General features: G+C 40.8%; 1 protein-coding gene across 4 annotated transcripts; it reads right to left on the reverse strand.

Annotated features, from left to right (window-relative positions):
• Positions 1 to 3,238: 3,238 nt before the first annotated feature.
• On the reverse strand, positions 3,239 to 25,988 carry LOC124791890 (protein UXT homolog). Of its 4 annotated transcripts, none has more exons than XM_047257896.1 (3): positions 25,879 to 25,988; positions 6,533 to 6,645; positions 3,239 to 3,777 (listed from the first exon to the last, which is right to left on the reverse strand). In XM_047257896.1, the coding sequence occupies exons 2-3, from the start codon at positions 6,577 to 6,579 to the stop codon at positions 3,324 to 3,326; spliced, it is 501 nt and encodes a 166-aa protein (XP_047113852.1). In that variant the 5' UTR covers positions 6,580 to 6,645; positions 25,879 to 25,988; the 3' UTR covers positions 3,239 to 3,323. The 4 variants fall into 4 exon arrangements, with proteins under 4 accessions (XP_047113852.1, XP_047113850.1, XP_047113853.1 ...); XM_047257894.1 differs by lacking the exon at positions 25,879 to 25,988 and adding an exon at positions 25,764 to 25,849; XM_047257897.1 differs by lacking the exon at positions 25,879 to 25,988 and adding an exon at positions 25,645 to 25,749.
• Positions 25,989 to 27,394: the final 1,406 nt, after the last annotated feature.

A 27,394-nucleotide genomic window follows, 5' to 3' on the forward strand; every position in this document is an offset into this window, starting at 1 on the left:
TGTTATTAACAACCAAACCCAATTCAAAAGTAATAGCAGTGTGCATAACTACAATACTAGGAGAAAGGACGATCTTCACTAACTTTGGCACAGAAAGGGGTGAATTATACTGGCACTAAAGTCTTTGGTCACTTACCAAATAGTATCAAAAGTCTGACAGATAACCAACAAGTATTTAAGAAGAAATTAAAAGAATTTCTGAATGACAACTCCTTCTACTCCATAGAGGAATTTTTAGATATAAATTAAGAAAAAAAATATTAAAAAAAATAAAAAAATAAAAATAAAAAAACACAAAAAAATAAAGTTGTTATATTAACTTAAGTATGTTGTTAAATTAACCTAATTATGTCATGTATTGGAAAATTTGACTCGTTCCACATCATTACGAAATATCGTATTCATGATCCATGGAACTAGTATTAATCTAATCTAGAGCTTTAGTGATATTGTTCGGGCCCCCCTTAACTCATTGTTTATTTTTAACAAGATCAAATCCTACCTGGTGTGAAATACAGAGACAAAATGCTATTTACATGATCTCTAATTTGTTGTTTTATTGGAGAAGCAGCACATCTATTTACTTCTGCCACACACTTTGAACACTTGGGTTCAGAATTTTATTATTTCTTTTCAAAGTGTGGTTTTTCCTTCCTCAGCAGTTGTATTTCAAATTTTAATCTGTCACTTTCCTCAAATCCTTGCATTATTTTTATTAGTTCTTTAAGAGCATGACACCCATTTGTGATGTAGTTCTCTGTCTTTTGGAAATCGATGATAAACAATGTCTGCAGTTTTCTGTGAAGCATTTTTGCATTCAGCAAGAGGACAATGATTTCTACTTTGCTCATACTACTACAAAACAGGCAGCAACAACATCAGCTGAAACTTGACTGAATTATATTTATTTCAAGAGAGAGAGAGAGAGAGAGAGAGAGAGAGAGAGAGAGAGAGAGAGAGAGAGAGAGAGAGAGAGAGAGCTGGAAATTTGGTTGCATTAACATATTAACAACTTGCTAGTAGTGTTCTCACTTTCCCCTTCAAGCTTCCCGTATTCCTAATGACGTCACACCATTTCGCCAGCAGTCTGCGTGGGACACCAATATGCCCCCCTCCCCCCCCCCCAAACACATTGTTATTCTCAAAATCGCATTTCATTTGTTTCGTTGTTTGACCACTTGTAGCGCTAGTTGCAGCACTCAAAATATTTTTGGGTTAAATAACAAAACACTGCACCAGTAAAGTATTTTTACTTGTTTAGCAAAGTGCATTTTGAGAATTTATTCTCGTTGTCAAGTGCAAATATTTACCTAAGTATTTTTTGTGATGTTTCACACACAAACCATGTGTATGCATGTGTCAATGAAACTGGAACTGTTGGAACAGTTTACATCACTGTTTGGGAAATCTCGGCTTCTGTTCAATGTCCTGATTGGCCCCTAGCGATTATTTCTTTTTTTGTTGTACTATCAGAATGTCCTGTCTGTGCGTTTTTAATTTACTATAGATTTAAATAAAAAAATGACAAACACAAATAGAAACATCATCTAGGTTGCAGGTTAAGAGTAACAATGGCAACTCACAAAGAAATAAAAATTACAATTAGGATTCTGTCCAATTCTCAAACTTTTGGCTGTCCCACAATATAGTGATGTCTAGTGGTACTGTTTGCAAGACATGTCCTTCACCGTATGGTAACATATTCTCACAATTAAGTTAGCCACTTTATTATGATATTCTTAATTTGATTCTTGATTAATTTTCTGATTGTTTCACCTGAATATTGCCATCTTGTTTCCGACTCATCAGAATCTGATAACTTTTTGACCTGTTATTCTAACAGGTGAACAGGGATGGAATTGCTTATTTCAACCTACTTGATAAATTATTAGCGCCACTCGTGCAAATAGAATATTGTAATGGGTTCAGTCAAGTAATATTTTTTGGAAGGCGGTTTTGTCTTTGTCTGTTACCTTTATTTAAAAAAATCAGCATAAATATTTATATATACATACATAGCAGCATTGTATGATAATTCATATTGTCAATTTGTTCAAACCCAATAGCAGCTTGTGCTGTGGTAGGAATTAATGGCATTTCCTCCAGTGCATGATGAAATTGTCAAATTTTAATCAAAGCCATAGCTTACTGTCATGGCTAGTTAGTAGTTTCTTGCCTATGCCATGTGCACTCACGCTGTGCGACTCAAATGTCACGTAATTGTTGGGAAAAGCTCGATACAGTATCGAGCGCCACAGCATATTGGGTAATCCTGAGCCCATTTGAATGGCAGTACTGTTTGCCTGATACTAGTGTGCAGTATCTTAAAACCAGAAAGTGATGCCTAGATTGCAAGGGCTGTAGATCAGCACATATGCAACCATCACACAAAATATTTACGTATGGGAATAAATTCATGAAAAGCATCGTTTTAAGTGTGAATGAATACATAACTGATGCAATATTTCATTATTTAAATAATGAATGACACAGTTGCAAGCTTTCCAAAGACATCTATTAAGATGAATGAAATTAAGTCAAATGTTTGTACTTTCCTGACAGTTAACCAGTTTCAGTTACATCAGTCAGTAAAAATAGATAAAATTCTGATAACCTTTATTGGATAATAAGCCCCTGACAAGTATTTTCACACCTATTATGTACATAAATCATTAATAAACTAAAAAAATGCAAGGGAGGGATCATGCATGTAACTTTTACTGCTTAAAAAAAATGATTTCCCACATTTACACATTTTTTTAAAAATCTGTTGAAAAGTGTAAAAGCATGGTTTCACTGTACTTAAAAAAATGTGTAGACTTCATCTATGTAAACTTTAATTAGAGCATCATGTAAAAGTTTTAAGTAAACTGGTCAGAAACATTTAAATTTTTGCTAATTTCATTTCCCCTTTACGTAGCATATGTCTACAAACAATATGCACTGAAACTATGTAGCCTTGTCTATCTGAATGTTTATTAGAGCGTCATGCAAAAATTTCAAGTAAATATGTCAAGAATTTTTGGAGAATTTTGCTAATAATGTTTCTCTTTGTATATCCGAACGTTTATTAGGGCATGTGTCTGGCAGTAAGTCCATCAATGACTTTTTGATATTTTTAGTAACACCATCAAATTACAACTTGTCTTTGTGGGGCATTACCATATAAGGCCAGTTCATAAAGGCATCAAATGTGACTACTTTCACTTCGCTTTACAGCTATAATAAAACCACAAAATTAATCAAGTAAAATAATATAATTGTACAAAAGTATACCACAATAAGTTAAAAGTCAATCTGTAACAGGCCATGTAGTAACAATGTTACTTTGCACTTCCACTCTCTGACTGGAGTTGATGCAGACCTCCAAGCACCATTTTAATCATTGCTTTGGTTTGAGCACTATCTTTCTTCAGTTTGTTGCTTTGTTGACACAGCAATTCCAATCTTCTGTCAATAAATTTTTGAGCTTCATCCAGTGTAAATTCCAAATAATGTCCCAAACCAATATCTATGAACATAGTTTTTGGATCAGATACATTTGCTTGCACATAAAAGTTGCATCCCAAATTCATTTTCGCCTTAAATCCATCCTTAACCATGTCAGCCTCTTTCAGTGTTTGAATAGTGTTCTTAAGCTGAATATATTCAGCTATTTCTGTGGTAACATGATCTTGCCGTGCATGCACTTTCTTCAGGTCTTCTTTAAGAACATCATTTATGAATGCTTCGTATTTTAGCACTTTCTCTGGTAGCTGTAAATCACTTTCAAATTGCCTGAAAATAAAAAAGTTATTAATAAAATTTTGCATGTTTCATGCTTATTCTTGTAGATACAATTAATGAGATATTGATTTATCAGAAACAGTAAAAAAAGAACTGTCCAGATAACCAAGCACTCAAAAGTGCCCATTTTTGGTAGAAAAGATGGCATATGTCCCTCGATTATTGATAGGGGGTGCTGTACCTGCCAGCCTGGATGTGAATTTTTAGATTGTTTTCCATGTACACCTAGATAAGTGCCAGCCAGTTTCCAACAGTTCTTGACCTTGAGATTATGCTGGGTATGGACAGAGGGGGTACATGGAGTCTTCCCTGGGAGGATGTTGTCAAGGTCGTGAACTGGCTGATGATATGACAATCAAGTGAAGGAAGGCCAACTTGCAAGTTGTTGTTATATTTTATTGTGGACACACTGTGTGTATGTGACAAATGGATTACTCTATCTCCAACATTGTTTTGTTTTATGGTTTTTCACTTATTGTTATGCCAAGAATGTACCAATGAGTATTTGGGGAAAACTGTTGCTGCTAAACTCTATTCATCAAAAGAATAATCCTGATGTAAAATACACATGGACAGCAATTGGTCAACAGACATAGAACATTCATGGGTGTTGTTATGCCACTGGACGTAGGCTGTGATTACGTGTTAGATATTTATGTTATACTACCACTAATGATTATATAACTAAACACTCCTGTACAGGAATATCACCACTTACAAACTGAGAAATGTTGAGCAGTCCACTGACACATACAAATATTGATTTTGAGTTGAATGGACCCAAGGGCTGGACATAGAAGGCACGAAGGGTGAGGATACCATCACTAGAGGGGACGACATTGTTGTAGCCATAGCAAACGTCGTCATATGTACAAGATGAAATGATCACATTTCTTCTTGGCCTTCTGATATATGAGTCGGTCAAGAGTTCCGTATTCTTCAATTTTCTTTTCTCTTTGTCTCTTTGGAAGATGGCACAATCTGGTGAACAGAGGGAATGGTGCTTCCCAGCTTCCCACAGTTGACACAAGGAGGGAAAGGGGGGAGCAGGGGGGTGCAAGGAGCATTTGTATGCAACTGATGTCTACAATTTCCACAAATCAGAGTGGCATTACAATGCAAAGATATGTGCCCAAATCTCATTAATTGAAACACCGCACTGGAAGAGGAACATACAGTTTCACACTGCATGTATACGCCATGACCTTGACCTTTTCAGGCAACGAGACGTCTAAGATCGATCAAGATTAAGGCCCCACTACCACTGCTATTGTCCTTTGGCCCCAACAGACATGATGGACGAAATGCACATTGTGTCAGTCCGTAACTTGTCATTGGTCAATAGAAAGAGGTTACGGCGGAGGATGATACATTGTACCAAAATGAGATTGTTATGGGGGTTGCTGGAGGAATGTCACTCAGCTTGCCAAAGGTGAGTAGCAACTGAGAAGCAGATGACATTTTAATCAGAACTGAAACACTTTTCTATTTCGAAATCGCTTCCTCAGATGTACGCTCAAGTTGCTCAAAAAAAAAGTAATAGTTTTGTGGTCAAAAAGAAATCTCTATCAGTCCTAGAGCAAACTAAGTGTTGTAAGGAATATTTGCCCCCTGTCTCTTAGCCCTATATTCCTCCCACAGTGTAGCCAGGAAAGGAAATGTGAAACTACATCTCTCTGCATTGTAGCAGTCCTTCACTTCAGAAGAGACTGCTGGGGACTGTGTAGCTTCCAGCAGGAGAAATTCTGATCTGCTTCATCTGCAAGACATCCACACTGCTGCCACCCACTCCAAATGCGGGTTCTTCCCATGGGTGTCATCTAGCCACAACAACAGCAACCTGGGTGGTCCCCTTACCTGGATTCCCCATGCCCAACCATGACAGGTAAATACTTCTTGGTATATGGTGGGAGTTTGAGCTCAGGCATTGATAGCACCATCTTGGTTCTGACGTCCTAGCTGAAGGACGCATATAGATCACGGTCTGTAATTAATGTAACTATATGTAGTGTAATTATAATTTTTGTTATATATATATGTCAGTATCCAATGTAGCATGTAATTTGTTAGTAGAACGAAAGTACCTTCCCTGCCCCTTTTTTAATTATGTAACAATTAAATGTTGCCCTGGTCATTTTGTGTAAGTGCATTGTTGAAGCAACGCTATTGGTGTTAAAATGATAAAAACTTTCTTAAGAGTCATTTTATTCTGAACGTACTGAAAGGATTCAATCTCAATAAATGGAAAACAGCATCTTATAATATTTTACATTTCATTTTAGGCCCGAGGTACAGTTTTATTAAAAACAATTATTTCAATTGTATACGCTGCCATTGCACATAGGCGGCTATACTGGAGCATCAAGCTTCACAGAGAAAAATAAATAATTAATTGAGTTTTGTGTTTAATTTGCTTATCGTGCAACATTAAAGAAAGATATTTTTTTTAATCCATTACAAGATGGATGTCTTCATGTTGGAATTTGTATGAGATTTCTGCCAATAGCACCCTGAGAAAAATTAGCCAAGGCTTTTAACAAACACAAAAGAGGTTTTTTAACAAAACATTTCATTCCAAATTTAACATACTATTTTATTTCATTCACTTTTCAAAAAGGTACATGATAACATGTTTCGGAAATCACATATTAAGGAAAGTGGCTGTCTACTCTTATTTTCTAAAGTCTTGAGTTGTTCATTCATATATAAGTAAATATTCTCTAATATAACCAAAAATAATACCTACATTTTTGCAGGGTGTGTGTTTGGGCAGAAGAGCTCTTTTAAATGCATATAGATATTATTCTTCTAACTGATTGCAATGCACAATTCTCCAGCCTCTTGGTTCCAGGAAGCTGCCTGGAAGAAGAAATTTAATAAACATGTAATGGATGTGTGAAGATTAACCAAGCAGGTATGTGCTACATGCCATTAAAGCTAAGAAATCAAACTGCCATAACAGAACTAAAAATTCAAAGCTAACATGTAACCAGGTACTAGATGAAATGATGAGAACTCCAGTAACACAACAGGATTTTGCAGAACCGAAGGCCATTAATTTAAGCCCTCTATCACTGTCTAGCAATGACAACAAAACTGGTATTTGAGGATAAAATGTGGCATTATCTGTGAACAACCATTGGAATCAGCTCTGTGGTAGTAGGAACTTCCAAATGCAAATGCGGTCCTGAAATAAACATCATTGGAAACTAGTTCTAGGTCTCACCTCAAATTCTCTTCCTCCCTCCCCTACTTAATGATGGATTAATAGCATGTGTCTCCCTCTTTTATGGACAATTTAGAGACTTTTGTATTTCACGTAATTCTCTGCCCTTTAATTGTTCTTTTTTTTTTAACTACCTATTGAGATTGAAGTTGTCAGTTTTTTAAGAAACCCTAGAAGCTTTTATGCTTTCAAAGAAAGGAAGATTAGTGTTTAATGTCCTATCAACAAAAACATCATTAGAGTAGGAGCACAAGCTTACATTTGGGGAAGGATGAGGAAGGAGATTGGCTGGTCCCTTTCAAAGCAACTATCCCAGCAACTGCGTTTAGAGTTTTAGGAAAACCTTTGGAAACCTAAATCTGGATGATCAGATAGGGATTTGAACATCATCCTCCCAAATGCAAATCCAGTGTGCTAACATTGCACCATCTTGTTCTTATGCCTCCATAGCTAAACATTGATGCTACAGTGAGAATGGTGCTGTAATATTAATTCACTGTTGTTTGTTTAAAGTTAATGGTAATTTATTATATAGTAATACACAATATATGTTTTCCTACAGCTCAAATGGTTTTTGCCTCTCAAGGCTTTTATATATTGTAATATTTAAATTTTTCTCATTCACATTAATGCACAAAAACTAATATCTGGGGATATCATTATTTTACTCTAAGTAAATTATTTGCTACGATGACTGTATGTGACAAGTTAAAACCTTGCATCAGACCACAATTCAGACATGAATCACAGCATTTTATAGGCAGTGCACCACCAACTACACAATCCAAGTACACACCCTAACTGACCCTGGAGAAGTCTGCCGCCATACGACACATTAAAAACCTCTACTTAATTAAGCTGTAGAACTAGTTGCACATTGAACACAATCTTAACAAGTACTGCACACTGGAAATGGAGAAATTCCTCTCACTAGAAGAGTAAACCATGCATCATATCAAACTATGTCCTACCTGAAAGGAATGAAAAGAATATATTCTTGTCTAAGTGGCAGGGAGAAAGAACAACAGGGCTGAATATACTTTACATGATGCAGTTTATTCAGCGTCACATCCAGCCAGTCTTCTTCCCCTGAAGCATGACTCTGTGTTTGCACAATTAGCCTCTAGCGAGATTGCACACTGAACCAAAAGATTTTCAGTACTTGTTTCCTTGGCTGCCACACCTATAATTTATGTTCCTTATTAGATCTATGCCTTGCACTCAGGGCATCAGGGCAACTCTGTCAGAGCATTCTGCTGGATGCAGGTGTTGTATAGATTGAAAGACACTCAGGAGAGTTGGAGCAGGTAGGAACTTTCACTACCAAAATATATCTTATCTTCTCCCAAGCGGCTGCGGTCTCAGTGCAAAGATTGGTTTGATGTAGCTCTGCACGCTAGACAATCCTGTGCAAGCTTCACTGTTACGTAACTTCTGCAACCTACATAAACTGTATTTGAACCTGCTTACTGTAGCAGCACATCATAAGTTTCTATTCTCTTCTTGTCCAAACTGCTTATTGTCCAAATTTCTCTTCCATACAAGGTGACAATTCTGCACAAACGCTGGAGAAAAGATGTTCTAACATTTACATTTATATTCAATGTTAACAATTTTTTCTTTTGCAGATTTGTTTTTCTTGCTATTGCCAGTATGGATTTTATATACTATCTACTTTGCCAACTGTCAGTTATTTTGCTGCCCAAATAGCAGCTCTCATTGACTACTCTTAATGCTGAATTGCCTAATCTAATCTAAGCATCACCTAATTTGATTCAGCTATGTTCTATTATGCTTGTTATACTCATGTTGATATTTTCAAGGTGCTGTCCACTCCCTTCAACTGCTCTTCCAAGCCCTTAGCCATCTCATACAGAATTACTATGTCATCAGCACTTCTTAATATTTTTACTTGTTCTCCCTGAACATTATTTCTCTTTCCACATTTCTCCTTGCTTTCCTTTACTGCGTGCTCAATATACTGTATCACATTGGGGCTGCAGTGACTACTACTAAGTGGTGGTAACCATCTTGCTGCTTGCCAGGAAGTGGTAGACTCCTAACCGGAGCATCCTAGGTTGGATAATGACAAAGAAGGATGGATGGTATTGTGAATGGCTGCAGGGAGACAATCGGTTTAAAGATAACAGTTCTTTATTATTCCATCACATCTGGACAATTATTTGGGTGCTCCCTCATACAGAGCATCACTTAGTTTTCATTCAGCATGACATGTGTAGAAAACAGCCAGCAGTCTTTACACACAATTGGAAGGTAGATTGCTTGTACGGTGAATGCCGACTTGGTGGATGTTAAACTAAGTGGCACTGGCCAGAGTACTGGACATGGTTCCACTGAGAGAAAGGGACACCTAGCAATGTCTTCTAGTTTCATTGTAGAAACCAGCGATTCCCCAGTCAAATTCGGACGACTGGCTAGAGAGCAGCAGCAGGTGGTTGGCAGACACCAACAGCACTGAACACTGTGGGGGCATTTCGTGGCTCAGTGGTGACGGTGGCAGTTGCGTCATAAGTCCAGCATCTTCAAGCACAACATGCCCCAGCTGCACCAGTTATGACTGTGCCTGTATAACATTGTTCATCTTGCAGTGATGATCGACACTGGCAGAAGACACAACATAGCACTGCCATGCTGATGACCTAATCAGCTGGGTCCTCCTGAAATTGCCCAGCCACTGGAGTGATGACTGGCTGGCCCAAGTGAATTAAATACAGCATATTGGACACTAACCACGCAGAAGAAATCATGTCTGTGTCTCACATGGTAGCATTTTGAACCAGGGCCAGTTGCTGGGGTTGCTGTGTCAGGCAGATCAGTGGCTGTGTTTACTAGCAATGACTGCACCCTTATTAGGACTCTGTGCCATTACTATATAGACTGGATAACAGAGGGATTGGCTACAGTCCTGTTCATTCCTGTATTTGAGCCCCAGTCTGTCACACAGTTTTAATCTGCCAAGAAGTTTCAACTGTTGATTGTTCACTCTAAGGTCTTTTCTGTACAGCACATTAAGGTGACATTGGTCACATGTACAAAAGGAGCTTCCCTAGTGTGAAGATTAAACCCAGAACTGCCTCCCTCCACAAAAAGGGAAAATGTTGCAACATCCTGTATTGTACTCAGCTGTATGGCAACACAAAATCATGGGACTCAAACAATGCTGAAACCAGCTCTCGTCTGGAAAAGGGACTGTTATGATACTCAGACTTCCTGGATGTGACGTCCAACCAATCCCTCGCCATACGGGAATGAAAGAAGTGGAATGTGGACCCTGGCCGGTAGTGGCAGTGAATGCTGCTAAGTGCTTTGCCATTGTCCAAGTGATTTTGTCAGATGGTGTCTGAAGACATTCCTGCATCAGCACCTCTGCTATAGGTGGCCAGTTGTTTGATCTGACGGTTTTCCGGACTTGTGCTGAGCAAGTTGATAAGAGTACAGAAACAGTCACGACTGACACTCACACTCTCTCTCTCTCTCTCTCTCTCTCTCTCTCTCTCTCTCTCTCTCTCTCTCTCATATTTTCATAGCCCAAGAGTGTAAGGCTTTCTGCTACTGGTTGGCATTTAAGTGGTTGTGCAGAGTAACACTGACTGTTCCACTAACATATAGGCTGCCTTCAAAGACGACTTAAGAACTTTGAGAAAGATACATCAGTTGCATGGGAGATCATGCTTGTGATGCAGTTCACCCAGTCCTCGATAGTGTCTTGGTGTCCAAAAATAACCAGTTGTTTGTACAAGGTGATATTCACTCCGCTGATGAGCCATCTTGTTATCTCCCTTTCAGAGACTGCTCAATATAGTAGATGGTCATGGAATTTGTAGCAGTGTCAAGATGTATGTGTTGCTAGTATTGAGAATACATGGCTCCTTAAACATCATGAAACATGCCAAAAATTTATCTTCAGGGTAGGTACATCAGCCCCATACCACTTTTGGGTGGATTTAAGACTCACACTAGAAGAAATGGTTTGGAAAAGGCATGTAGGAGCCTTTTAGTAAATGCTTTTTGTGGTGCTAAGAAGTAGTACACACTGTTATCTTTTTCTTGCACAGATTTTGACTGCAACGGTTTGAAGGTTTCTAATTAGGGCAGTACAGATGACTTATTTGAAAGCATATCCACTCCTCCTTTGCTCCTATGCCCCATAAGGTCATCTTTGCAGGGAAGGCTATAGTCCCTTAATCTAGTGTCAATTGCATCAAGTTTCATTTTAAGTTTGCTTTATGGTGTGCATGACTATTGGGTAGCAGATAACTGGGACAGTTACCTCTTCTGCTGAAACTGTCATACAGTCTAATGCCTATAGCTAGTTGTTTGGTGGTAAAATGCCCATTTCAAGTACACAGATTTGTTATAATAAATGCAGATTCTGTTTAAGCATTTATTAATGACCCATCCATATATACATCAATTACAGCAAAAAGTTCTTCCCTCCACTGTGGAGCCATACATACAATTAAAAAACCTTCTAGCAAGTCTCTTGCGATGGCGTCCTGCCATGCAGGTTCTAAGATCACATGCCAACAGGAATTCTGACTGATCAGTGCTAAATAAACTTACAAAGAATGTTGAACAAAAAACATACAAAACTCCTTGCAGGCAACAGCCTAGCTGTCAATGACACCTTTTAGGAAGCCATCACATAATTTACAGCAAATCTGACTCTGTTTGAAATGAGCTTTAGGACTGGAGTATCAGTAGGTTTAAAAAGGATCCTCCCTGTACCTCAACACGCACCGGAGCATATGGATATTACGAGGGCTATCCACAAAGTACATTATGTTTTGGAATTAAAAATAAATAAAGTATTGGAAATTTTTTTTATTATATACAGATGAAATACTACTTTTCTACATAGTTGCCATTTAAATTAACGCACTTATCGTAGCGATGGACGAGCTTGGAAATTCCTTCATCGTAAAATTTGGCGGCCTGCGCCTTCAACCACGTGGTTACCTCTTCTTGAAGCTGTGCGTCGTCATCAAAACGCTGCATAGCCAACCACCTCTTCATTGCTGGGAATAAGTGGAAGTTGCTCAGTGCCAGGTCGGGACTGTATGGTGGATGAGGAAACAACTCCCACTTAAAAGATTCGAGAACTTCACGAGTGGCATTTGCTATGTGGGCCCGGGCGTTGTCGTGAATCAGCAAGATCTTTGAGCCCAACTTTCCCCTGCGCTTGTTTTGTATTGCTCTTATGAGGTTGTGCAGAGTTTGGCAATACCTTTGAGAGTTTATTGTAGTGCCTCTTTCCAGGAAATCAACAAAAATCACACCTTTTCTGTCCCAAAAGACAGTCGCCATCACCTTCCTTGCCGACATTGTCTGCATGCATTTCTTGGGTTTTTGGGGGGAATTTGTGTGCCCCCACTGCATTGACTGCAATTTTGTCTCGCAGTTCACATGCTTAACCCATGTTTCGTCACCAGTAACGAGGCGATCGAGTAATGAGTCGCCATCTTTCTCGTAAGCGTCCAAAAATGTTAACGCTGCAGCCATTCGCTGATTTTTGTGAATCTCTGTCAAGGTTTTTGGTATCCATCTTGCACAAAACTTGTGGTAACCAAGCTTTTCGGTAATGATTTCGTGCAACAAACTTCGTGAAATTTGTGGAAAACTCATAGAGAATTCCGTTATTGTGAAATTACGGTTTTCATGGACCACGGCATCGACTTTTTTGACAAGTTCGGCAGTCACTATGCTGGGTCTTCCACTTCGCTCTTCGTCGTGAATGTTTAGTTCAGCCATTTTTAAATTTTATGACCCACTGATGCACTCCACCTTCAGTGATTATGTTGTCCCCATACACTTCACAAAGCTGCCGATAGATTTCTATCGGTGTACAGTTTTTTGCAGTCAGAAACCTTATTACAGCACACACTTCACACTTCGCGGCATTTTCAATTAACGCTGACATTTCAAACTGTCACAGTAATTCAACGGAGTACAGCACGAACCTCTCACTAGCACGGCAGGATGCCGACTGAGCGGCGGAATGCCATGACACCAAGATGGCCGCGCTAGCCCCGCCCTTAACGGACACAAACGAAAACATAATGTACTTTGTGGATAGCCCTCTTACATTGCAACACGAAAGCCACCTTAAAGGTTAGATTTTTCATTGTGTTTAAACTGATCCTTCCACCAAGTTGGTGAACTAAAATGAATAGTTCCCTCAGACAGATTATATACTCTGCTGTGTCTGCTGAAATATCAGATCAACCGAGTGAAGTGAGCTGAGTCAACTGATAGTTGGTTGGTTGATTGGGGTTGAAGGGAAAAAACAGCAAGATCATCAGTCCCTTGTTTCAAATGGGGTCCATTCAGACAGATTGACATCTCAGAAAAGTCAGAACGATAAAAGGTAAAAGGCTAAAAAACGTAAAAGTGCAGTTGTGTTGTCAATGGTGAAAACAAAATGAGGGAAGTCAACAAGTGAGCAGCCCCAAGGCTATGCTAGAGGCAGGAAATATCCCACCTCTGATGCAGTGCAGGCAAGACCACCTGCTATTCAAAAGTGTTCAACTGCTAGAATGTAAAAGTGCATATTGTAAAAGGAGACTAACCAAATCTAAAAAGTGATAAAAACAGAGTAAAAGGGAAAGAAAGAGGATCTTCGCCAGGGAGGGGAGTCAGGAATCTCCAACTACAGCTTACAGTGGGAGACACCCCAACCCTCACCGCCTTGCCCCTACTCCAGAGTGAGATTAAAAATCTTAAAACTGAGAATAAAAACCACTTTCATGGAGGAAAGTGAGAACCAGTTCAACCATCTGGGAATATGTCTGCCAATATTAAAGGTAAAGTGCAGGGAAGTCTGTACTTAGTACGCAGAGCCAAAAGAAGGGGGCATTCCACTAAAATGTGAGCTACTGACTGGAAGGCTCCACAGCCACAACGTGGGGGTGGCTCATTACGCAAAAGAAAACCATGGGTCAACCTGGTATGGCCGATGCGGAAACGACACAGGGTGGTCGAGTCCTAAACTGACGAATTAAATCATCCAGGTTCGGCTTATAATACCACAGTTCTTCTAACACAATAACAGCAGCAGAGTAATTTATTTTGTTGCCATAAAAGGTAATAGCTAATTCATCTATCCTCTGTTGATTGTTGGGAACTTGGAACGCCAGCCGCAGGTCATCAGGTTAATTTCGGATATGGTCCCAGTTGGAATAAAAAACCTCCAACGCAGACATTAGCTGTAAACAATAACCTTTATTCAGAAAGTGACAGTACCCTTCCTCTTACAAAATGTCATATACACTCTATTTCTTACAACATATGTTACATATTTAACTTCACTCTGAACATTATCAGTTTTCTCAGGTTCATCACCAGGAATTTGTAATCCAATATAAAAAGGGTTAGTACCTTGAAACAAACGATTCTTTGCCTTACACTGGCTTTCCAAATCAGTCCATGATTTAACCTTGTCTATATCAGCACTCGTTTCGGGTTTAGAATAAATTACAAACTTAAATCTATTCCTCCTACAATATTTACGCCATGGAACACCTGCAGAGTGCTCCGGATTAAGATCAAATGCACCGATTTTATTAGTACAAGCTATATGAACTTTCTCAAGAGCACCTTGATCCTCAAATATGTTCTTGTTAGCCCTTTCATCCAAAGTCAAACGTTCTATTCTAACATTAATTGTATACACATATGTGACTACTTTATTAATTGTTACTGAAGCATATTTATTAGAAAAAAACTTGAATTCATCTGTAATATCATAAACTGACGAGCTCCCTGGAGCTCGTTTCATTGAGAAGTATTTCGATTCTTTTCAGGCAAATCGGTTTGTTGTCAGGTCTCTGAGCGAGTGTCATCTGAATTACAATGGCTGGGTGGGGCGCGTTGTACGGTGGTATAACAAGGCCTTTTGGTCCACGGAGGTGCATAAGAAGCAGTTGTACCTTTATGGTGATACAAATATTGGCAAGTCGACCTTAATTGAAAAAATTATTTCTCGGAAGCAGCATGTGTATCTACCGTTTTGTTCTGAATTCGGATTTGGCGGGTATGATGCACGTGTTCATAATGTAATAGTCTTTGAAGAATTTGAATGGTCTAGGTGGAGGCAGTATGCTTCTACATTGAAGCGTATTGCTGAGGGAAGACCAGTAACTGTAATCCTTAATCACATGAAGTTTATTGGACAGGGAGAAGATAGCCTCCCAAGAGTTGGCCCATGATTGAGCGAAGTGGGATTTGATGTGAAGCCGTGAATCTGCCACAGAAAGGGTTACAGAGAAGGCGGTTAAGTGACTGATCTCCTAGCCAAATGAACTGGGATACCCACATGGCCAGGGAACCAAAGGAAGGTAATGGAACAAGCAGCATGGTGAAGATCAGCAAGACTGTCATGGATGGCTGAGACCAAGGGATGGTAGGAAAAACACCGGTCAATAGCCTGAAGACCACTCATTGAGTCCGTACATAACAAAACGGGGTTGAGTTGGGACCGTGAAATAAAGGTAAGGGCCTGGGAAATTGCCATCAGTTCCGCAGTAGTTGGCAGGAGATGATTTTCCATGCCAACAGAGGACTTGAAGGCATATCCCACACGATCAGCTTATTTAGAGCCATCAGTGTAAAAAACAACAGCATCCCAAAACTCCCATAAAATTTGGCAGAAAAAACAACGGAACACCATCGAGGGAACAGAATCTTTCGGACCTCGGCAGAGATCCATCCGAATCCAGGGCCGAGGAAGTAACTGGGGGGGAGTGGGAGGGGGGGAGGGGGTTGGGGAGGAAACAAGGGAGACAGAACAAAGAAGGAAGCTGAAAATCATGGCAAAGAGATGCAAGATGGAGCCCAACCGGTAAACCCACCCGAGGGCAGGAATCAGGAGGGCGACGTCCCTGGTCTGGGAACAGGATAGAATAGGAAGGATGAGTGGGAGAGGAACAAACAGTAATTGCATAAGAAACCAGAAGCTGGGACTGCTGAACAGAAAAGGGGGGGGGGGGGGCATCCCAGCTTGCACCAGGAGACTATCAACAGGGCTAGTAGGGAAGGAGGGAAGGTATCGGTGGCCAAACGGATACCATGATGGTGGACCAGATCCAGGAGGTGCACTGTGGAAGGAGCAGCCGAACCATAAACTTGACAACCATAGTCCAAGCAAGACAGCACTAACGTCTGATAAAGGCAGAGAAGGGTGGAGTGGTTCGCACCCCAAGAGGTGTGGGCAAGGAAGCGAAGGACATTGAGTTTACGGAAACATCCTACCTTCAGAAGTCTGATATGAGGCAGCCAAGTGAGCTTGTTGTCGAAAAGAAGACAAAGGAAATGAAATGTGGGACCACAGGTTGTAGTGCATTGAGGTAGAGCTCCGGATCGGGGTGGACCGTAGTACGACGACAGAAGTGGACCACCCACGATTTTAAAGGAGAGAATTGAAACCCGTATGAGAGGGTCCATGCAGAGGCACATCGTATAGCTCCCTGGAGCTGTCACTCTGCACAGGCCATCGAAGAGAAACTAACCCAAATGCAGAAATCATCCACATACAGAGCAGGGGTGACCAAAGGACCGACGGCTGCTGCAAGTCCATCTATAGCAATGAGAAAAAGAAGTACACTCAATACAGAACCCTGTGGGATGCCATTCTCCTGGGTCCATGGAGAACCAAAAACAGTACCAACCTGAACCCTGAACGACCGATGGAACAGGAACTGGTGGATAAAAATCTGGAGTGGGCCCCGAAGACCCCACTCATGAAATGTAAGATGTGATGGCGCCAATCCATGTCAAAGGCCTTGCGAAGGTCGAAAAATACTGCAACCAAATGGTGGCGCCGGGAAAAGGCCTGCCAAACTGTGGTTTCCAGTCGAAGTAAATGATCGCTCGGAGACTGTCCCTCTCGGAAGGTACACTGGTAAGGGGACAATACGAGATCCCGAGATTCGAGGACCCAACTGAGCCAACGGGCTACCATCTGTTCAAGTAACTTGCAAACAACGTTTGTCAGACTAATTGGCTGACATCTTTCGACAAACAGGGGGTTAACCAGGCTTAAGGATGGGTACCACGATACTATCCCTCCATGGAGAAGGGATGTCACCCTGGAGCCAAATACGATTAAACACCCAGTGAAGATGTTGTCATTGTGGAGCACTGAGATGTTGAAGCAATTGGTTATGGATGGAGTTTGGGCCAGGGGCTGTATCATGAGGAGAAGAAAGAGCGGGAAGAACTTCCCATTCAGTAAAAGGTTCGCTGCAAGATTCTGACTGACAAGGGGTAAAACATAAGGTGAAAGCTTCAGCCTTCTGTTCCTGGTGAAGGAAAGCAGCTGGATAGGAGGTTGATGCTGATGCTGTTGCAAAATGGGTCACAAGATGCTCTGTGAGAATCAACGGGTCCATGCAAAGGCCATCCGGGAGGGCAAGGCCCGGCAGGGTAGACTGTCGATGGCAACCTTGGAGGGAGGGAAGTATAGCTAATACTCGTGACATAGGGACTGTAGAACCGAGGGAAGAAACAAAGCATTCCCAACACACCTGTTTCCTCCGTTTGATTAAGTAATGGGCTTTGGCGCGAAGGGGTTTACAGGTAATAAGATTGACAGCGGATGGGTACCTCATAAGGTGTTGCAAAGCTCGACGGCGATCACGGATGGCAGCAGCAATGGCCAGATTCCACCATGGCACTTGGCAGTGGCGAAATGGTCTGGATGAGTGTGGGATAGCAAGGGCAGCGGCACAAACAATCACATCAGATACGTCACGGAGGACATCATCAATACATCTCGACAAAGAGGGAGAAAGGATGACCTGTGCAGTGTATAGAGGCCAATCGGTGCATTGGAAAGACCAACGAGGTAACCTGTCCATTGGGGAGTGGGAAGGGAGCGAGAGAATCAACGGGAAGTGGTCACTATCACAAAGGTCATTGTGTGGTGATCAGTGGAATGAAGGGAGGAGGGAGGGAGAAGAAAGAGAAAGATCAATGGCAGAAAAGGTGCCATGACCGGCACTGAAATGAGTAGGGGAGCCATCATTAAGAAGGCACAAGTCGTGGTCTGCAAGAAACTGCGTCTATGAGAAGACCCCGACTAGATGGAAATGCACTGCCCCGCAAGGGATGATGAGCATTAAAATTCCTGAGGAGGAGGAAGGGAGGAGGAAGTTGCTGAAGAAGGGCAGTTAAGGCAGCAGGTGTAAGAGTCCTGTCAGGAGGGATATAAAGATTGCAAATCGTGACCTCAGAGTCCACGTGGACCCTAACAGCAACCTCTTCTAATGTAGTTTGAAGAGGAATCCATGTGCTAGCAACATCCATATCGACCAATGTACAAACGCCACCAGAGGCCTGCAGGGGGCCGATCCAATTTCGACAGAAAGCACAGAACCCACGAAGGGGCAGTGAGTGATCATCAGTAAAATGAGATTCCTGTAGAACCACACAAGCTGCAGAAAAAAACGAAATAAGGGATTTCAACTCCGGAATGTGATGGTAATATCCATTACAATTCAATTGGATAAGCACAGAATGATGATTCAAATGGGGGGTGAACAGGCTAAAGCCAGTCATGCTGCTGGGTCACCACCTGTCACCGACAAGGAGGGGGGCGACATCCATGAACAACAGGTCAGAGTCAGGTTGCAAAGGTGGGGACGGGACCTCTGGCGACACCAGAGGCTCCTTGTCCTGGGACTTATGTTTCTTCTTTTCTGTTTGAGATCGAGGAGGGCTGTGTGGCAAAAAGGAGCCAGCTGCAGCGAGATCTGGAACAGAAAGAGGTCGGGTGACCTGGGGGCCCACAGACCATGGTTTTGTGGTTGTCATGTGGCAGCAGACCTTTGGCCTTGAAGGTGCCAGGGCGGGGGATCCCTGGAGGGGCACTCTTGACCGGCAGACATTGAAGAAGTGGGACACTTCTCTGGTTGGGGAGGGGGAGCGGTGCCCGGAGGGAGAGGGTGTGGTAGCTGCAGGGGAAGAGGGGGGGGGGGGAGGAGAGGGGTTTGGGACTGGAGTAAGAAAGGGTGAGGATGGGGTGAAGATGTAACTAATGCATAGCTAGATGTCATGGACACAGGATGAAGACGTGCATACTTCTTATGAGCTTTAGTGTAGGTTAGACAATCAAGGGACTTATACTCCTGTATCTTCTTATAAACTGGGCAATCCGGTGAATGTGGAGAATGATTGCCATGACAATTAAGTAACTTGCAAACAACGTTTGTCAGACTAATTGGCTGACATCTTTCGACAAACAGGGGGTTAACCAGGCTTAAGGATGGGTACCACGATACTATCCCTCCATGGAGAAGGGATGTCACCCTGGGGCCAAATACGATTAAACACCCAGTGAAGATGTTGTCATTGTGGAGCACTGAGATGTTGAACGTCAACAGTCACCACAGAGAGGGGCCTGCGAACAGCAGGAAGACATGTGGCCAAAACGCAAGCACTTAAAACATCTCATAGGTTCAAATGGCTCTGAGCACTATGGGACTTGGCTGCTAAGGTCATCAGTCCCCTAGAACTTAGAACTACTTAAACCTAACTAACCTAAAGACATCACACACATCCATGCCCAAGGCAGGATTCGAACCTGCGACCGTAGTGGTCGCGCAGTTCCAGACTGTAGCGCCTAGAACTGCTCGGCCACCCCGGCCGGCCATCTCATAGATGGTGGAATGTACAGCTTCATGTCACATTGATAAACCATAATCTTGACCTTCTCAGGGAGTGTATCCCCTTCAAAGGCCAGGATAAAAGCACCAGTATCAATGCGATTGTCTTTCAGACCCTTCCGAACACACCGAACAAAGTGAAAACCCCCCTCCGAGATTGTCCCTAAGTTCCTCATCAGTTTGAAGGATGAGGTCCCTGTGAAAAATTACACCTTGAACCATATTCAAAGACTGGTGGGGGATAATGGACACAGGAATTGTGCCAGGATGGTTACAGGTACAAAGGGCTGCAGACTTGGCAGCTGAAGCAGTTTTGATCAACAACGAACCCGACCGCATCCTGCTCAGAGAGTCCACTTCGCCAAACTTGTCCTCCATGTGTTCCACAAAAAATAAAGGTTTGGTATTGGTGAAAGTATCCCCATCAGTCCTGGTGCAAACCAGATAGTGGGGGTAAGGTTTCGCCCCTAGCTGACGAGCCCGACCCTCCTCCCAGGGGGTAGCCATGAAAGGGAAGGCTGAAGGGGCAGAAGAACCAGCACTAAAAGAATCATTTCCATGCAAAGAGACGGCCGTAAATGAACAGCCAGAGTTCTGGACCCGTATGCATTTCATTTGCATAGCGTCCGCCCTGATACCACCCACTCCGATCAGGGGTTCTCCCCGAGGGCGCCACCCAGCCACAGCAAGGGCCGTCTGGCATGGCAGCCATTTCCGGGAGTTCCGATGCTCCAGGACGACAAGCAACCACTCCTAGGCTTACATGAGGAGGTCACAGCTCAGATATCAGAAGTGTGATTCCTATGTTTTCAGGGGGCTCAACTGAAAGGATACATGGCGACACCACCATATGGGCTGGCTACCGTGCTGGCTATGTACTCTAGCATCAGACCACGACGTGAAGAAAAAGGTGGAAGGAACTAGGAGGGCACACGACAGAGACACTCGGTAAGGTGCTCTTCCCCAAATGGCTCACACTACAGAATAGAAATTTAGTAATGGAGGTCAAACCCCAGAGGGGGACCACAGAATGTCAAAAGGATGAGGTAATTACGCAACAAAACCAAATTGCAAAGCCAACATAACCAGGAGGATAGCAGGGCCAACATAAACGAGGACACCAAGGGAGGGAGAGGAGAGGGCGAAGGGGAAGGAGCAAGAACAGGAAAGGAGGGGAAGGGAAAGGAAATGCAGCCCAGGAATGAAGGAAGGCTGCAATAGCTCAGGGCCCCGTGCTCGCCACACATGTACTCACGAAAGGACCGTGAGCCCCAGGGAGACGGGGGGAGTCAAATGACAGATTTGGACCTTAGTTTATGTTTTCTTTTTATTGCTTAACTTAGGATGAGGATAGGAATTTCACTATTGTTTGGACACTATCAGAGTTGTCTATTGTACCAATAGCTGCATTTAGATCCATAGAAGAAGATCAAACTGGTTCACAATTACAATGAGAGTCTGAAAAGTATTTGTCACTACTCAAAGTGACGCAACAGTTTTAAAAATGATGAATTGTTATGATGTATTTTACAGTTTCTAGTTCGATGAAAATGTCCTTCAGAGATGCATACAGACACTGCTGACAATCCACAACCATATTAAATACTTGAAATACATTCACAGTTTGCGAATATGATTATACAACATTTCTGAAGAAGAGAAATTTGTTAACATCGAGTATAGATAAAGTGTCAGGAAGTCTTTTCTGAAAGTATTTGTATGGAGTGTAGCCATGTATGGAAGTGAAACGTGGACTGTAACTAGTTTAGAAAAGAAGAGAATAGAAGCTTTCGAATGTGGTGCTACAGAAGAATGCTGAAGATTAGATGGTTAGATCATGTAACTAATGAGGAGGTACTGAATAAATTGGGGAGAAGAGAAATTTGTGGCACAACTTGACTAGAAGAAGGGATTGGTTGGAGAACATGTTCTGAGGCATCAAGGGATCACCAATTTAGTATTGAAGGGCAGTGTGGAGGGTAAAAATCGTAGAGGAAGACCAAGAGATGAATACATTAAGCAGATTCAGAAGGATGTAGGTTGCAATAGTTACTTGCAGATGAAGCAGCTAGTACAGGATAGAGTAGCATGGAGGGCTGCATCAAACCAGTCTGTGGACTGAAGGCCACAACAGCAATGTAAAACAATAGCCCACAATGTACTAACTCCCTCATGAAGCTTGTTATGATTAACTTAAAACAACTGTTACAATGGAAGTCTTAAAAACATAATGCAAAAAGGAAAAGAGTGGGGAAGACCCCCTGCTATTTATATTTCTTTTGGCACAGAGAGAAGTAAATTAAGTGGTGTCATCTCATGTTCATTGACAAACAGTTACTTCTGCATATTTCACACTATAGTTGACAACATATGGCAAGATCTGTGATGCGTCAACATTTTTTTAACACATTGTAGCAAGTTTTCCTTGGGAGATTGTCTCAAACAACAGAACCACAGTGCACCTGCTTAGTGCAGTAATTAATTTGGTGTAATCTCAGAGGTTTACAATTTTATATTCGTTTGTAGCATAAACCTCCCAAAAAGACTAACAAACCTGAGATAATATGGTATTGGCATAGACTTTCGCAACTAACATTTAATACTGAAACAGAAAAAAATATCATGCCTGAGACCTACTCTCTCGTTGCAACTGGTTATGTCAGAAATCTAGCCGTAATGATGTTAGGTATTTGTATTCGTATATTTATTGATCCATTCAATCACTCAATGTACATAAACTAGTCTTAACAATTTTTTGGCCTTGCGTCATGATAGTGACTGTCCAGATTCCTGTGCAATCCATTGATGTTTTGTTTAATAAAACAGGGAAGTTCAAATAAACATTTGATAGGGAGAGGCAGTATGTTTAATTTTTTAAAAGTGGTTTACATGTTTCTCTTTGCTTTTTGTACAGGATTATTCTGACTGTCCTTTTCTCTGGTATAAATAATTATCTTGATTCAGTGCTATGACCTTAAATCCATAGTATAGTACTGAATGGAAAAGAGCATAATACATGCAAGTCAATATGCTGGCGTTTAACTCATCCCTCACTGAGTGGAGCATAAAACATACTTTGTTTAGCCTGGAACTAATCATGTCATTGTGGTTTTTTCATGAGAATATATCAGTGATTTCAATCCCTATGAATTTTATTTCTTTGCCAAATTCTACATTGCTACCACTTAGTGTCACTGTTGGAACTTAAGGAGTTCTGTCCTGAATGGTATGGAAGGTTAGGCATTTGGGAGTATTCTATTTGATGCAAGCCATTAGTCTAGTAGGGTTGTATTTTTAGTAATTGCTGACTGAAGAGTTTCATCTGTATTTCATATAAGGATATTAGTATCATCAGCGAACAGAAATGCCTTGCTAGTGGGTAGGGTGGAAGGGAGGTCATTTATATAAAGTAGAAATAACAAGGGACCTAGAACACAGCCCTGGGCACACTATGTTTTATGATGTGTAAATGAGTGCACACCATTTAGTGTTCCTGATTGGCTGACTTCTCGGTCTTTGCCATAGCTGCTGAGCCAGCCATGGGTAGTTCCCCTTGTCCCATAAGAATCCAACTTTTGCGAAAGTATGTTGTGACTTACCATGCCAAAAGCCTTGGTGGGGTCAAGAAACATACCTAGGGCTGGGAATTTCTTGTCAACAAGATGTAGTATCAAGAAATTCATATATTGCATCGGTAGTGGTTTCATTTTCTTGGAAACCATACTAAGCACAAGAAAGAATGTTATTTTTTCTAATAAATGATTTTAGTCTGGCAACCACTGCATATAAAAATATTTTTTCTGAATAAAGACAGCACTGCAACTGGATGGATGATGTTAGGATCTTCTTTAGATCCCCTTTTAAGTATGGGTATGACTTTTGCTATTTTAAGTTTTCTTGGGAATACTGCATCTGAAAATGAAGCAGTTCTTACATGAATCAGTGACTTACTAATAAGTTTGCTGCAACAATGCAGAAGAAAGCAAGGGATCATGTCTTCTCTTCCTGATGATTTTTTCTTGTTTTATTATAAATTAGCTTTTCTATACCTGCTCCCCATGTATGTGATTAAAACATTGTGTTGGTGAAGGTATTGAGGTCTGGTTGATGGGAGCAATTACTTTTTAGATGCTCTGTTTGTTTTTCTACAGCTCCAATAAAGTAGGAGTTACATTCCTGAGCTACTTCCTCTTGGTCAGTAATCACATTGCACTTACTTTAAGTTTAATATTACTAACACTATTACTATTCCTATTCCTACTTGTTTTTGCATTAACTATATGTCACATGAATTTGCTTTTATTGTGTGAAAACTTCAGAAGGGTGTCATGTGTAGTTTTTTTAGCAGCATTAACCACATTCCTAAATATTCTTTTGTATGCAGTGAAATACTTGTTAAATTGTTCACTTTTGCCAAGGTTATTCTTGCTCAGGGAGAACAGCTCTCTCCTCCTCTTTGCTGAGGTTATAGTACCTGCTGTAACCCATTTGTAGGATACTCCGTTGTTACATATATTTTTCGTTTTTAAAGGGAAATAGCAATTGAAATAGTAGCAGAAAATGTTTAAAAAGGTTTCAAAATTTTCATCTACTGATTGAGACTGCTATACAGTCTCCTAGTTTTCTCTATGCATGTGGTACAAAAAATTAAGTACATAGACAATAATTTCTGTTTTATGTTGTCATTTTTCTGGGTTGAGGTTTACTTCACAGAAAGACTGGCTGTATAATCAGTGCATTATTGTCAGAAAATCCTAAATTTACAGACCTAACAGAACAAACCATGTTGCTAACTTCTTGGTCAAGGGCATTTTCACTTCGGTTGGTTACCCTAGTTGGGGACGTACACCTCATGGCAAGTTTGTAACAGTTCATGAAATGTTTAAAATTACACTGATCATCACATCCTGTAGTAAAACTGATATTAAAATCGCCACAGATTATGACCCTTGAACGTTTCCTTTTTACTATTTTTTCTAATACTGGTGTCCAAGTGCTATAAAAGGAGCACAAGTGCCCAGAGGAAATCTATAAGCTCATATGAAATACACTGTTACATCTTTGATTTCGACACCTGACAATTCTATGTCTTTTTCTATGGAGTGAGAGTTGCATATGCCCAGTGAAGAAGCTGCAACACTGTCTTTTACAAATATGCAGCTTCCTCCTCCTTTGAAGACTTTCCTTGATAAGTTGATGCACTAGTTTGAATTGTAACACAACTGATCCCATTTTGGGAGACTTCATGTAGTGTTCAGTAATACACAGTATTTGGGTATTTGAGAGTTCTCTATTGACACTCGTTAAACGTTCTAGCTCATTCAGCTTGCTAGTAAATTCCTGTACATTATGAAAATAGATCCTTGGGGCAGAGTCATGTTTCACACCAGTCAATGCATTTTCCATGAGAAAATTCTGGCACTGTTTCATTAATTATAAATGAATGTTTGGATTTTTTTATAGCAGTGCTATATGCCAGAACTTTAACTTAAGTTGTTAAGTCTGATCTTTTTTTTTGGGGGGGGGGGGGGGGGAGAGCAAAAATCTTCCTTTGATTTTGGACGCCTTTGCCTTAAATTAGCACTTACTGTGGCTGATGCTCTGGGTGCCGTTGCTGTTGTTCGTACCTTCACTGCATGTCGTATAAAAGCATGCTGCGTGTTTTGCAATCGTATTTACAAATTCCAAAAAGTCTATTTACCGACTGTATTCATAGTCGATTACGCAACTGCTACCTTTGGGTCACCCCGGTGACCAGACTCGTAGATACCGACAATAAAGTAACCACATTCATAGCCATTACGATAGTCTACTCCACATCATGTGAAAGCAACGGTTCAATTACTGTTTATATTTCGATGCTATTCTCTGATTGTTTTATTCTATCCTCTGATCATTTTACATGAGGGGACTTAAATATTGATATGTTAATGAGACGTTTTCACTAATCCCAAACGAAATAGTTAGAGTAGATCTGGAGTTCATTGCTGGTACCAATTTCGTGCCAACGTTTTTTTTTTTTTTCCAATAACCATTCGTAATATGAACCAACTGCCACACTCACTTACTTTGCGTGTTTAAGACATTTTATTATTATAAATTGGGTCTCCAACTACCCATAGAACAACTGATTGCACCTGAGCGTCCAAAGATTTTAAAATTAGTGTTAAGCCGCGTACGTACTCATTTTTGTGGAAAACTTGTTTTGCAAGTTTTAGAACTTTAGTGTGGTTGAAAATACTTTGATGAGCTGATGATCAAAGCAACTAAAAATTAACACGTTAATTATAAATCGAAATTGCGGCAACATTATCGAAGAAGCCGCCTCAGTAGAAGTACTTTGTTAGTTAGTCTATCTTTGAACTCCTTCTGTGCTCTGGTTGGGAGCCGGGGTGCTGTGCTTGAGCAGATTGCGAAAACGCAGATAGGAGGAAGAGAATAATATTACTTCCCTTTTCGTTAAGGTACGTAATTATTACCGTAATAGTTGGTTTAGCAGATGACGTGTTGTAGCGATGGTAGTGACAATACACCTGGGACTCATGTGTTGCGTACAAGGACACCTGATCAGCTGAAGGTGAATGAGGTGCTCCTGTGGTGTAGTTATTTCTTAATTTCCTTGCCTTAAAGAGTGTCGAAAAACGCGCAAGGCAGGTTTCTGTAGACTAGCATGTAGCGTCGTCCTTATCCCGGCGTTAACATGTTAGAACTTCTGTGTTTATCGGCAGTGTATAGTACTCCATAATTACAGTTTATGTGCATAGAGAGCATACAGACAACTGCCAGTAATCAATATTTCTCACATTTTCTGTTAATTCGACACCAGTTCATTGTATCCGTGGAATACAGACGTGTTGATTGAATGGAGATTAAATAATCTTTAATTTTTTCTGCAGAAATAAGAATGTCGTCGGCAGGAAGAATTACGCAGCTTGTGAGGAACTTCATGACTTCCACGGCGAGGAGAGGTGGCCATGCCCATGATGAAGGTGGTGTGCCTGGAAGAAATCTACCCTTCAGCCTGTCAAACCCATACAAATTGACCTTATTGTATATATTATTCTTCGGTTCTGGCTTTGCAGCACCCTTTTTGGTTGTAAGGTATCAACTACTGAAGAAGTAGTAACATTTCAGGGATGCTAATTAGTTGCTTACAGTATGTTTGGTCATGTGGAACACGGTGTGAACAATGTTGTGAGCACAGTATGAACAATGCTATTTAAATAGATGTATATACATGTCATAAACAATAAACGTATTGTATTGTGTGTTATCTGTTTCAATATAATTGTTGCCTGTTAATAAAAATAACTAGCTAAAAGATGAGCACTCATTTGAACATGTAGGTACATGGAGAGTGAAATTGTGGCACTTAAAATGAAAGTGCTGTACATTGCAATTCTTATTTTTTTAGTTAGAAAGAAAAATAAGATGCTGAATAATGCATTGTATTATTGTATTACTTCACAAATACAGTTTTTTAAGGTGGTCTTGCCCTCAAAAGGCAGTAATTTCAGATAACTCAGGGCTGGCAGGAAGTTTCAGATCAGAACACTCCACTGTAGAGCAAAAATTTGCAAGTGACAATGATTTCTCTCTTGTGTGCATTTAAATGGGGTGCTTTACATTGGGGACACTTACTAAGCCTATTTGTAGCTAGAAGATCCCAATACATGTACTTTATGAAGTTAAAAAAATA

Source organism: Schistocerca piceifrons, chromosome 1, assembly GCF_021461385.2.
Source record: "Schistocerca piceifrons isolate TAMUIC-IGC-003096 chromosome 1, iqSchPice1.1, whole genome shotgun sequence".
Lineage (NCBI taxonomy): Eukaryota > Metazoa > Arthropoda > Insecta > Orthoptera > Acrididae > Schistocerca > Schistocerca piceifrons.